Consider the following 12,641-nt stretch of genomic DNA (forward strand, 5'->3'; position numbering starts at 1 on the left):
TATGAAGTGTGGATGAAGCTTAGACAGAAGAAGATAAATGAGGATAAAGATTAGTAGCAGAGATCAGACCGTGTGCTTTCAACAACAAGGCTCACAGAGCCGAGGTAGATGAAACACACGGAAGGGAAGTTCTGATCTTGTAAAAACAGCAGCAGCAAAGTCTCCAGAAAGGGAAAGAAACTTTTATTTGATGAGCTGATACATCTGAAAAAAATTGACAAGTTTCCTGACCCATGCCACACCAGAAGACATGGTGTAGCCTGGCCATTTTCCTCCCCAGCTGTATCATTTGGTCAAATAAAAGATATGACCACTCCTGCAAAGCCTTGCTTCCCTTATAACTTAATGCCCTGTACTCTTGGAAAAAGGCAAACGAGCAGTAGGACGCATCTCCATGAATACAAGCTGTCCTACATTAAGAAAAAACAAAGGCAGGTCTGGGCAAAAAGCACAGCTACGTTACTAAATTAAATACTCCTGTATTCAGAAGAGGAACCCCTACACCCTTACCCCAACCCCAAAAGAACTAAAATGCCCCACGTTTATCCTTTTGGATAGGGGGAGCAGTGGGAAGGAAGAGACAAGTCCTGTGTTAGAAGAAGATTCAATAGCTTGCTGGAAAGTTCAGATTTTCTTTTCTTTTGCTGGCTAGGGACACCGTAAACTCCAGTCATCTTCAGCACCATGCACGCAACTGGTAGAAAAACATGCATGAGCTTGGACAACATAGGACTGTATTGGAAAGAGGGGCTTTACATATTTTGCACTCAGAGATTAAGGCTCTCAAGTTACAAAAATATTTGAATATCAAATTGTCAGACTGAAAAACCAGGCTCTGTAATCTCATGTTATTGATGCAGCAGAAAAATATTTTTAGTGTTAGCTTGAATTCTCTCCTAAATTAAGATGACAGTCCCTTGTTAATGAGATGTTTGTCTTTATACTACAACATCATAGCAGTATGTATATGGATGATACCAATCCATTTCCACTGAAAACTCTGAGCTATGTCTATGAAGGCAGACTTCAAACTTTCATAAAACTTGTGCTCAAAATTCCCGTTTAAGCCTTGAACTAGATGAATCTGAGAAACAGGATCGCTTCATGGACTCATCCTTACTCAGCCTCAAACAATTTACCAAGTCCTTTAAAAAAAGCTTGGAGGCTATCTCATTTTACAACACTAGCCACCATTCTTCCCCATCCAGTAGATAACAGCCAAGTGAGCAGATCCCCACGCTACAATGATCCTCAGAAGGAAGACAGGTCTAAGCCTGTCAGAAACATGCAGAGAGCAGACCTTCAACAGGTCCATCCAACACAAGTCCTCAGCAGAGAATTTCAATTGCAACCTATACGTACTACAGCATCCAAAGGAAATTCTTAATTGCAACCTACACATACTTTTGCAGACCAAAGAAAGCTCCCTGAACCATACCAAAACAACAAGGGGAATGCCCTTGTCTCAAAGAGTTTATACCAGGGAGTGATTATATTTTCACTCAAGCCTGCTGAAAACCAGCTGCCTGGAAGCTTTTCCATACAGAAACTAACTGCTGAGTCCTCTGGTCCTAACTAGTCCACAAAAATAACAGCCTTATCACTCCTAAGCTAAAGAGCTGCCGAAGGCTGCAGATGACAAAGCTTTGTGGTTTTGAGGCTGAAACTGCCCAAGTCCTGCTTGCAGCTAGCTGTGGCACTCTACTTACACGCAGTTATAACAAAAGCCATTTGCACTTTCTCCTTTTCGGTGTCATTCCTCTTCTGCTCATTAGACTGCATCTCTACAATCGCAGTTCAGTCTTCTCTTCTAGTCACTGTTCACAATTCTAACATCGAGAAACTCCAGAGGATGTGCACGTCCACTTCTGTGCCATCAGATGTTGTTCCGACACAACCGAGTAAGGAGGAACGAGCCGAAGTATTGCTGCCACTTGCTGAAATCTTTCATGGCTCAACACCAAAATGGTGAGAGGAAAGGATCTTTAGAAGTAAGTAAGGATGAGCATCACTGACAACACTATGCTGGATGATCCATTTTAGTAATTTAGCACATGGACAATAAGAAAAGTACAGATCTCATCGATGAAGCATCATGCCATGTAGTAGACTGCTTTAAGTGCTGTTGTACACACAGGTAATGTCAGGAAGAAGGTGTAGAATGAATTAAGAGTGAGAAGCTATGTTGCAAGTCCAGCTCTCCAGAAGTAATTGTGCCCTAATGTGGAACACAGATTTGATCTCCTCACAAACAAGCTCCTCTCAATTCCTTCTAATTGGCTTAGTTTCACCTGCGATCCTTTAGAAGGTCCAAACAACCATTCATTTATAACGTATATAAATAGAAAGGACTCTCAGTTTTTTCTTGAAGCTTACATTTGCTAAAGATCTCTGTTGTGACCATCAAGTGCAGATAATAATTCTTAAGACTATTCAGGCAGAAGATGAGTTGCACGGCTAGATTAAATGCTCAACTCTACCTATATATACTACACTAAATCTCAGCACCCCTGTTCCATTGGGTATTGGTTTAACCCCTCAAATACACAACACCTTCACTGCAGAAATTCAGAAGCAACCCTAGAATTCCTTGCTCTAAGGCTTTGGGGCTTATTCTTGGGACTTTTACCATGGTGCAATTTGAAGCAGAAGAGACCAACTCCCAAGGATTTCATTTCCCCTATTTTTTTTCTTGTTAATGTAAGATATTAAAAAGCACTGATGGATTTACTGGCCTCTCATTCTATTATAAACCACTTAATCAACCCAACGAAACTAGGTTATAGAAATACTAACCAGGGATTACTGGGGAAAAGGAGAATTACAGTGGTGCATAACACACTGGAGAATCTTCCACAAAAATAGTGACTTACAGTACCTGACTTGGTACATTCCTTGGTACGCACTGAGAATATACTGCGATTATTATCAGCCATTTCTCAGTCAGCAAATAGAAAATCTTAACAACCAGGCTTCAGTTGCTTAAGACTTGACTTCTAACTTACACTACAACCTAGAGGCTAATTAAACGATCAGTTTTTACCCTTTCCCAAACCAAGCACCCATCATTTGTCTATGTGGAAGATAGCTTAACTATGTGGCCGTGTATTTACTGTAATGCTAGCGGTTTCTGCTTTGATCACGGAGGTTATAATATTGTCACTATTACTGCAAGAGCCCTTCCTTTTGGAGGCTAGAGAGCAAAAACAGTCATAAGTAACTCCATGAAAAAAGCACCGCTCTCAAGAGCACACCTATAGGAGCACAAATATAGCATTTTTGAGAGAACCAGTTAAGAAACTGACTGTCAACCTTCACTGTCAGATTATATAGCAGCATTACAGAAGTGTCACACGTCAGCGGAACGCTTTCTCATTTCTAAGTGACTTTCGTGCACATCAGGAGTTACAGCATGACAGGATTTAGATATATTGCAATCCACTACTCACACACACACACCATTGTTTAAAAAACGCCTGTAGGCAACCTCATAAAAAATCCACAACCAATATATATCACAATACACTGCTTCAACACCTTCTTTATCCTTACCTAAATCAGGAGTTATTGGGTCCCCAGAATAGTTAAAGGCACCTAGTTTAGACTGAAAGCCACAGACACTGAACAATCAAGCTTAACTTCTCCAACTTTTAGTTTCAGCCCACATGTTGTTATTATCCAATTTGTATAGACTCACCTTAGTCCATGGATGTGCCTTAATCTGAGGGAATTTGAATTCAGTATAGTTTGGATTCATTTCTCTAATTTGCTCCCTTGTAGGCGTTCCCAGAACCTAGGAAGGAAAGAAGAAAGGGTAAGTTATTTATGCTTGAGATTCACGTGGATCTCAAAGAGTCCAGTATAACCTCTTACACAGTGAGAAAACTAAACTGAAGGCAGTCTGTACAACTAGTAAATTCATACAGTGTTGAGAACAGAATAACAAAACTTTCAGCTGGAAGGGACCTCCTCTCCTGATTCCACCTGGTCCAAGCCCCCTGTTCAAGCAGGGTCAGATACAGCAGGCTGCCCAGGACCACGTCCTGTTGGGTTTTGAGTGAGATCGATGTGATCCCCCCAAACCTTCTCTGCGCCAGGCTGAACAGCCTCATCTCTCACAACTTCTTATCAAACGACACAAGATCTAGTCTAATTGCCTGTGACCCTTGCTCCAATATAAGTCTCTTGGTGGCAATTCATTCGTGCCCCAAAGCCCAGTGTCAAATAATTTAATTCTCTTCTAGACGTTTTCACAAAATTCAAGTTTTTTATCTCAAACTCAGTGATATTTCAATAGGGAATAGAGTTTACTGTAATTTTAATGTTATAAAACAGTACTGCTGCACTTATTCAGAGATTGCAGCTCACTGCATGTGGCTGATTAAGGATCAGACCAGTAACACAAAACGCATTTTAAGTTAGGAACAACAGCCGTCTGACGAGCTTAAAAGACAAGCCAATTACTGCTTAGAGGAGCTGAAGTTTCCTTCTTTCCTCATTAGAAATGTGTTTTGTTTTGTGTTTTTTTTCCCCGTAGTTCAATGCAAAAGATGAACTTAGTTTAAACCTAGCTGGAAACATCTACAACGTGTGCTTCCTGTTTCCTTTCAGGGATTTGTATTCCTCATTCCCAGAATGTGCCACAACGTTATTTGTGCGTGCAAATTCGTCGTTGTGTAAGGAATAATACACAGTCACACACCTCATTCTGGGGCTGGATAGATCCTGAAGGGATCCTGGAAATCCCAGGACAATGCAGTGTTAGCGTGTTACCATTACTAATCCTAAAAGAACATTCAATTCTACCTCTATAAAAGAGCTGCAACAAATTAGTGGAACAATCTTTCAAATAAACAGCAGGTAAAAAAGGAAATAACCCCCCATGACTTGTTCAGGCCATTAATTGCTTCTTGGACAACAGAAATAGCTGACAAGTCACGTGAAAGAAGGATCACACAACACCTGCCTCCTGAGCCTAACCGGGATTTAAATCCCACCACCTCTACAAGCCAAGGGTTGCGCCCAAAATTGATACGAGGATTTTTCTGTGTGCATCTGAAAATGCCTCTTACACTTTCACCTCCCCACCCCGTCAAAAAAAAATAAATAATATTTAATAGCATTCCTAAAAATTGTAACTACAATCACAGGCAAGAATTACATTTGTATATAGCCAAAATTCAGGAATCTGGCTTGGTTCCCAAGGCTGCTCAGAACGAGAGCCTACACAGTGCCAGCATCTTCAAGTAAAGACTGTTTATAGGATGGGAGAGATTTCGGATTAGATAGGTAAGGACAGCTTCATGGGAGGACCCAAGGACAACGCCCAGCCACACGTTTCACAAAAAGCCACATCTGTAACTGCAAATGGTGGGAGGGAGCAACTCCCTGAGCTCCAGCCCTGGTGACAAGGATAGTGAAGCATTTAATCAACAGTGCTTAAGGTCTCATGGAAGATTAGAAAAGGTATTGAAGAGGGATAACGCCGTATGAAAGAAGGGAAAGCCTGACCTTTTGGTTATACAGCCCCTGACACACAAAATAACTGTACAAAAGGAAAAGTGGCTTACGTTAACTACCCAGTGTATTTACTTTGTTCTCTCTAGGTTGCAGAGCCACGCCACTGGTGTCTGGGTGCTTTCGAATTGTGCTGCGAGTAGGCAGATTAAGGCAGAAAATGAAGGGGAAAGTACACAGGAAGAAAAAAACGGCAGCTTTTAGGACTGTCAAATTCAAATCACAGTCCATGAAAAAAAAAAAAAAAGAAAGAAAAAAGAAAGAAAGCAGGATGAATGAAGTGATAACCTACAAAATTGTACTGGCAACTTGACGTGTCTGGAAGAGGCCCTGTAGCAAAGGATGGAAACACCCCTGCAGCCTAAAAGATGGTTTGCCGCACAATTTTTAAATCATGCCTTACTGATTTACAGCATGCTTTAGGTACATCAGGAATACAATTGAGTAACCTTGATGAGTAGTAGCAATCATTTATGTTATCACAAAAACTGGGTAACTTTTTTTTTTTTTTCTTTTAAGTCATGCATATGACTTATTTCTGTTTGAAATGCAAAAGAAAAGCATAAATTACTTGGTAGGTTTTTGGCAGAATTACTCTGTGAAACAACTGCTCCTGCTACACCAGCTCTGCAAACCCTGTGCAGCAGATGTTCCTTGCAGAGAGGTTTCACAGAACACGGAGGTTTTAAGGGACCTCTAGAAGTTATCTGGTCCAACCCCCTCCTCGTGCAGTGACCATCAGCAAGAGCCAGTTGCTCAGGGCTGTGTCCTGGCAGCTTTTGAAGATCTCCAAGGATGCAGACACCACAGCCTCTCTGGTTGCTCCACTATTTGTCCACACCCTCACGATAAAACTATTTTCTTGCGTTCAGACTGAATTTCATGTGTCCAGTTCGTGCCCACTGCCTCTCGTCGTGGCACTGGGCACCAGTGAGAAGAGCCTGGCTCCAGCTTCTTTGCATCCTCTCTTCAGGTCTTGCCTACATCAAAGAGCTTTTAAGAAATATTGAGACCAATACTTAATTATTCAGGTCTATGCACATTAGCACATGCTATTCTACTTCTGCTTCTTGGGGACAGTCTCATGAAAGGTGGTATTTTCAAAGAGAAGGATGTTTTTTTTTTTGACTGTACCTAGAATTTGAATGAATGAACGGGGACTACGCAAGACTTGTAAGAAGAGATCTTGCAAGTGAAGGCAACAGGCCGGCAGCCAAATGCTGTTACTCTTCATCCCCAATAGCTACCATCATCTCTTAAATAAAAATACACAGAAAAAGAAACTATCCAATAAGAGTAACCAAGGAATACACTTGTTGACAAGACAGATGCTGCTTTAATTCTCTCAGGTCAGAAATTGAACACCGGAGCTTTTACAAGTATTTGCTGGAAAGCTATTGCTTGACATTCACGTGTAATAGATGAAGAACCCTAAATACTTTTTCTTCCAAGAACAGGGTTCGTGAAGATAGCAGAATGGCATATATGTTAAGCTATATAGCTTAAGGTATGTATCTTAAGCAAATAAAGAAAATCTATAACCACATCTCTAACAAACAACATCAAGAAAAATCTGTATCTGAAGTTAAGTCCTGAATTTGATGACAAATAGCAGAATGATCTTCATTTTATGCACTTGCAACTGAATGTGCACAGAAGGATGAATAATATTCAGCTCCAAAGGATGCCTTAGTTACACCCCGGTACTGAAGACAGAGGCTGTCCACACCTGGCTTCACTGCACAAAAATGTGCAGGGTTATTTGAGACCAAAACCACACTGCTGCAACACATGAAGAGGAGGAAAACGCAAGTTTTGCACAAACCCCAGCGAAATAAAAGCCTTTTCTGACACTGTTACTGCTAAACATTTGCCAAAAATATTAAAATCAGTTAAATGCATAGGTAGGAGGAGACTCTGGCTGGTGAGGACTGAAGTGAACTCGAGAGGGAAGAAGATGGTTATTTAATTCAGAAAGCCACAGTTACAGTGTTACGGTGCCCTCCCTGTGAAAACTCTGCAATCTTACAAGGAAATGTCCTCCAGAAAATCTGGGGTGTGTGGTTTACCAGATGGCATAATTAATACTTCTGTGAACATGTCTGCACCTCTTCAGAAAGTCGTTAGGGGTATGCCAAATTGTTCCTTAAATTCACAGTGCTGGAATCTCAAGCAGCAAACACAGGTCAGAGAAATAATGCTTTGAGAGGTCTACGGGAAAAAATAAACTTGCACGTTTTATACACGCAGTCTTTCAAAAGCATGCTCTTGTCAAAGAAAAAGGAAAGCCAACTAAATATAGAGATTTCTTCTATTCACAAACTCAAGAACAGCCACACAACAGGAATAGGAAGAAGCCCATTGTCACTGCTGACATGAGTATAATTGTTCATCAACTTTTCATACCGCCTGCCAGCGAGCACTGCAAGTGTGGAATAGCAGCACCAGGCACAGGAACAGCCAAGTTGTGATGTGGTGCGGGGTGGAAAATGCCAGAAGACTTCCTTGATGGGAGAGGAAAAGATGAAAGCCCGCAGCAGTGTCGCGCTGACGGACGGTCCCAGCGCCACACATTCGCTCAGCGCAGGACCACGTTTGATAACAAGAAGCCTCCTCTCCGACTGCTTGCTCTCCTGGAAGAGACAGCTCCACTCTCCCCATTAACTACTGCGAGTGAATTTATTTTATTTCAAAAACTGAGCCCAAAATAGTACCTTGACATTTGAGTGTGAGCCATATATTATAATTGCAGTCTATACTTAGCGTTCGGCTCAGTAAAACTGTCAGAGACCAAAAAGTTACACATGGCTAGGATTCCTGATACTATTGAGCTTGTCTTTTAATACATTTTTTTCCCCTAGCCTTCTTCCTAGCTATGGGAAGATGGTTTTAGTATTCTTCCGTGCAAGGAATAATTACGTAGTCCAGAGGAACTGAAAAAACAAACCCAAACCAAAAAACCCACAACCCTTTCCTACAATCACAAGCTAGTCAATGCATCTCACGCTCGAGATTGCAGCACAGACAGGGAAAAAGTATTTCTGGGAAAGACAACGAAAAGGAGATTAGCAGATGTTGTCCTCCCAGTGTGCCAGGGCTGCTCAGATGAGTATTGCTGTTTCTTTCTTCCGACAAAGATTTTTCCCCCCCATTTTTTGAGGGGGGTAGAGGGGAAGGAACTAAACAGACCCTTCCAGAAGGTAAATATGCATGTAAATATTTATCTTAGAAAACCACGATGTTGCAGAAATTCCCTTTTGCAAGGGGAACACAGAATAATCACATTCTGAGGGAGCTGTGGTTGAAGATGGGTCAGTTGAGGGGGATACCCGTGACAGTTTTCCTCTGATGGTTTCAACGCTCTGCAGGGCTGCGGGTGGGTGTGGGGAGGACCAGGAATTCCCCCATCCAAGCTTGCACGGCAGGCACGGCCGTCCTGCAGGCACCACGGCTGCATTCCTTGCTGTGAGCACAATGTCAGGGAATTAGGTAGCAGACCTCACCAACAGCATCTCCAAAAATCCCCTCTTGCAGGCTGAGACCTCTTCTTTTGAGCTGCATTGAGCAATATCCTGATCGCGTGGTAGATGCGGCAACTGCAACCATCCTGGGCTGCTGGAAGGAGCAGTTTCACCTCTCCAGCAGTGAAGGGACCGCTGCTCTCTCAGGCGTGGCGTTTGCTCCGACGTAATTTCTTTACCTGACCACTGATGAAGCCTGAAGTGCTGCTGTGCCTGCTTCAGGAACTAGCGCATTTCTGAAGGAGACGTCACTCGAAAGCCAGTAGGGGCGTGAATTACAACAGATAGATCGGGTTACCCACTTGAGATATTCCTAGCGGTGGGATAACCTAACATTTAGAGTAGCCAGCAAGAGCTAAAAATACTAAGGAAGAGTCACCATCCAAGATAAAACCTTGGAAAAAGCACATCATGTAATTTCTCTCCTGTAATGGTGAAAGTACTCAAGAAGAATGTGCTGAGATTAATTATTTCTTCAGACGGAGCTCCGAGACAGTATTTCCCCCTATCAAATATTCTTTTGTCAGGGGTAAGTGGTCAAATATCTCCTTCTCCCAGCCAGACTAAGAACATCTGGAAAGACTGAAGAACTATTACAGAAACAAGGAAGGAAAGGAAGAAGTATTACTATGGAAAGACTGAAGACTAAAGAAATATGAACAAGAGAGAAAGAAGCTAAAAATAAGGACTGCGGGGATGTCATCGGTGCCACGTGAGACAGGAGGACTTGTTTAACGTGGTGGCATTTCCAAGTCATTCTCCAGTCTCATGCAGGAGCTTCACATCCAGATGTAGCATCCAACTGATGTATTGCGAAACGAACTCTGAATAATTGCAGTTGAGTAAGCAAGTGAGAAATTCATCTTGGCCTGAAGCATGCTGCAAGACTGATTGCTGCTCTTTGTCATTCTGAGCTGATAGGAACCAGCAGAAAGTTTCTAAGCTGACCTCTTCCAGGGGATTCAAGTCAATTTAATGGATCAAAGTCAGATGCGTTTCCAAATGTGTGGGTAACTATTTTTACTCTAGCCCTTTTGGGGAACTGAAAATACTCCATTTTCTCTGCCCCTCAATGTCAGACATACATACCAAGGAAGCCATTTGAAAGTGAAGCTCCAAGACAGTCACAGCATAACAAAAAGCACGGCCCCCAACCTTTAACTCTGTAGAAAGTTCGTGGCTGTTCTAGCATCACTGAATGGTTTGGGTTGGAAAGGACAACAAAGATCACCCAGTTCCAATCTCCCCGCCATGGGCAGGGACACCTCCCATCAGATCAGGTTGCCCAAAGCCCCATCCAGCCTGGCCTTGAGCACCTCCAGGGATGGGGCATCCACTGCTTCTCTGGGTGACCTGTTCCAGTGCCTCACTACCCTCAGAATAAAGATTTTTTTTCCAAATATCCTCCATTTCAAGCTATTGCTGCTTGTCCTATCACTACACTCACCCATAAAGAGTCCCTTGTCATCTTTACTGTCGGTCCCGTTAAGGTCCTGGAAGTACCCTGGTACTGGCCTCCTTGGAGCCTTGTCTTCTCCAGGCCAAACAACCCCATCTGTCTTCATTGGAGAGGTGCTCCAGCCCTCTGATCACCCCAGTGACCCTCCCCTGGACTTGCTCCAACAGCTCCATGTCCTTCATGTGCTGGGTCCCTGCAGGTGAGCACTGGGCTCCAGATGGGGTCCCAGGAGAGACCCCCTGCAACTGGTGGATCCCATAGCTCTGCTTCTCCTACAGCATTAAAACGAGTCTGTCTGACAATGTAAGCTTTAAATAATATGTCATCAAATGGAAGTGGTGGATGCCATCCATAAAAAAAATAAAAATTAAATGAATCCTATTCTAAATGAAATCCTAAATAACCTCATGTTTCCCATTTTGTTGGCTGCGCTACCCCCAAGTACAATTCTCTCTGTATTCTCACCTCAGCCTTTTGCCAGTGCTCTTATGAATAGCTGATACAAAAATTCACAACACGAGATGTGGTACAGGGGCATTGAAAAACAGTTCCCTTAGGCAGTTTACATTCATTTTCCCTCCTATTGTTGCCTTGAGAATCTGTGTTTTCTCTGTAACAAATATATGGGCAGAAAATTATTCATGGCATCCACCCATTCTAATTTACATTTTCCATTGTATTTCATTTAAGGATGCAGTGAACACCCTTTTTTATAACTTCGACTTCAAGATTTACTGCGTTTGTTCTCCCAGACTTTCCTAAAACACATTCTCTGAACAGTAACCTTTTAATTGAAGAGGCTGGGCTTCCTATAAAACGGAGTTATTCCTACATTTAAGCTGTTTCAGTTAATTTCTGGGTGCAGAGGGGTACGTGTCTAAGAGGAGAGGAGGCCTCCCCCCCAAAAAAAATGTAGGACTGTGATGATCATTCAGAAACACCCTTTCCACGTTTAAAGAAATCCAGTAATCTGTTTTTTCCGAGGTGAAAGTCATCATGTCAAGCTATGATTTACTGAAGATCAAGCCTTTACAGCAGATACTCCTCTGGCATCATGCAGCATGACACTAGTCTGCCAGTACTATACATTCAGCTATGAATTGGACTCAGTCTTTGTGGGTCCCTTCCAACTCGGGATACTCTGTGAATCGGTCAATAAAAATGACTACAATTTATGGTAGCAGTGTTTAAAGAAACTGTAGGCGGTACACAGACCGACAGCAATTTTATTCAAGCATTCCTTTGCTTCAATACAACTTCACCCAAGTGTAAATGAAGCAGAATCATCACAATCAGAGCACGCACATGCTATGAAATTATTAGTTTACAGATGTTTTCCTCCAATATCGCAGAACCGAAAACGTCCAGCTAATGAAAGCTGCTTCTAGTAAACTTCAAACAAACCACAATCTCTGCTTGGCAAACATCCTCCATAATGAGAGGACATCTATTTCCTAATTATTGTACTTGGATATTGTTTAAGTCAAAGCAATGCCAGAGCACTACGGTTGTGCTGATAAGGCCTCTCTACTCTCTGATTTCTAACCAAGCCATGAAGGACTTACAGGACTTCCACCGTGATATAAACAGTAGTTTTCACAAAAAACTCATTAGATGTAGTTTCTTGGGAATGCAGACATGAATTAATTAAACCAAACAGAACTTTTTGCAAACTTCTGATGGCAAGCAGCACAGTTTATTGTACAAATTCCTCAGGAACTCTAGCACTCTGAAGTGTTTAGAGGGAGCGATTTACTTCTCACAAAAGCTGTGCAACGGAAAGCACTGCACCGCTCCAAGCTGCTCCTCAAGAGGAGAAAATTCTCGCTTGTGTCATCATCAGTACTGCTTGTGACAGCAACTTAATTTTTCCACGGATGTTTCCCATGTAAACTGACCCAACGTGATCTTACTGAGCTTGAGATACACTAGGCAGAACGACAATAATAAGAAACCGAGGAAGTCTTAGGAGAAGGAGGTGCAGGAAGCCTCTGGAGGAAAGGAATCGACTGGATGACTTCCAGCACTACAGACATAAAACCACTACAGTATTAACTCGGTTTACACAGTCAAAAGCTGGAGGAGACATGACAAGAGCCTAGAAAGGTCAGGACACAGCTGACTGAGAGCAGAGAGCAGGCCAC

General features: G+C 42.4%; 1 protein-coding gene across 2 annotated transcripts in view; it reads right to left on the bottom strand.

Annotated features, from left to right (window-relative positions):
- Positions 1–12,641, bottom strand: part of GSK3B (glycogen synthase kinase 3 beta) — a 132,568-nt gene that overhangs the window by 24,259 nt on the left and 95,668 nt on the right. For both annotated transcript variants that reach the window (XM_084500476.1, XM_084500477.1), the window contains exon 8: positions 3,698–3,793. In XM_084500476.1, coding sequence (XP_084356602.1) covers positions 3,698–3,793 — 96 coding nt within the window. The remainder of the gene's footprint in view (positions 1–3,697; positions 3,794–12,641) is intronic.

The sequence above is a fragment of the Aythya ferina genome, assembly GCF_964211825.1.
Source record: "Aythya ferina genome assembly, chromosome: 1".
Lineage (NCBI taxonomy): Eukaryota > Metazoa > Chordata > Aves > Anseriformes > Anatidae > Aythya > Aythya ferina.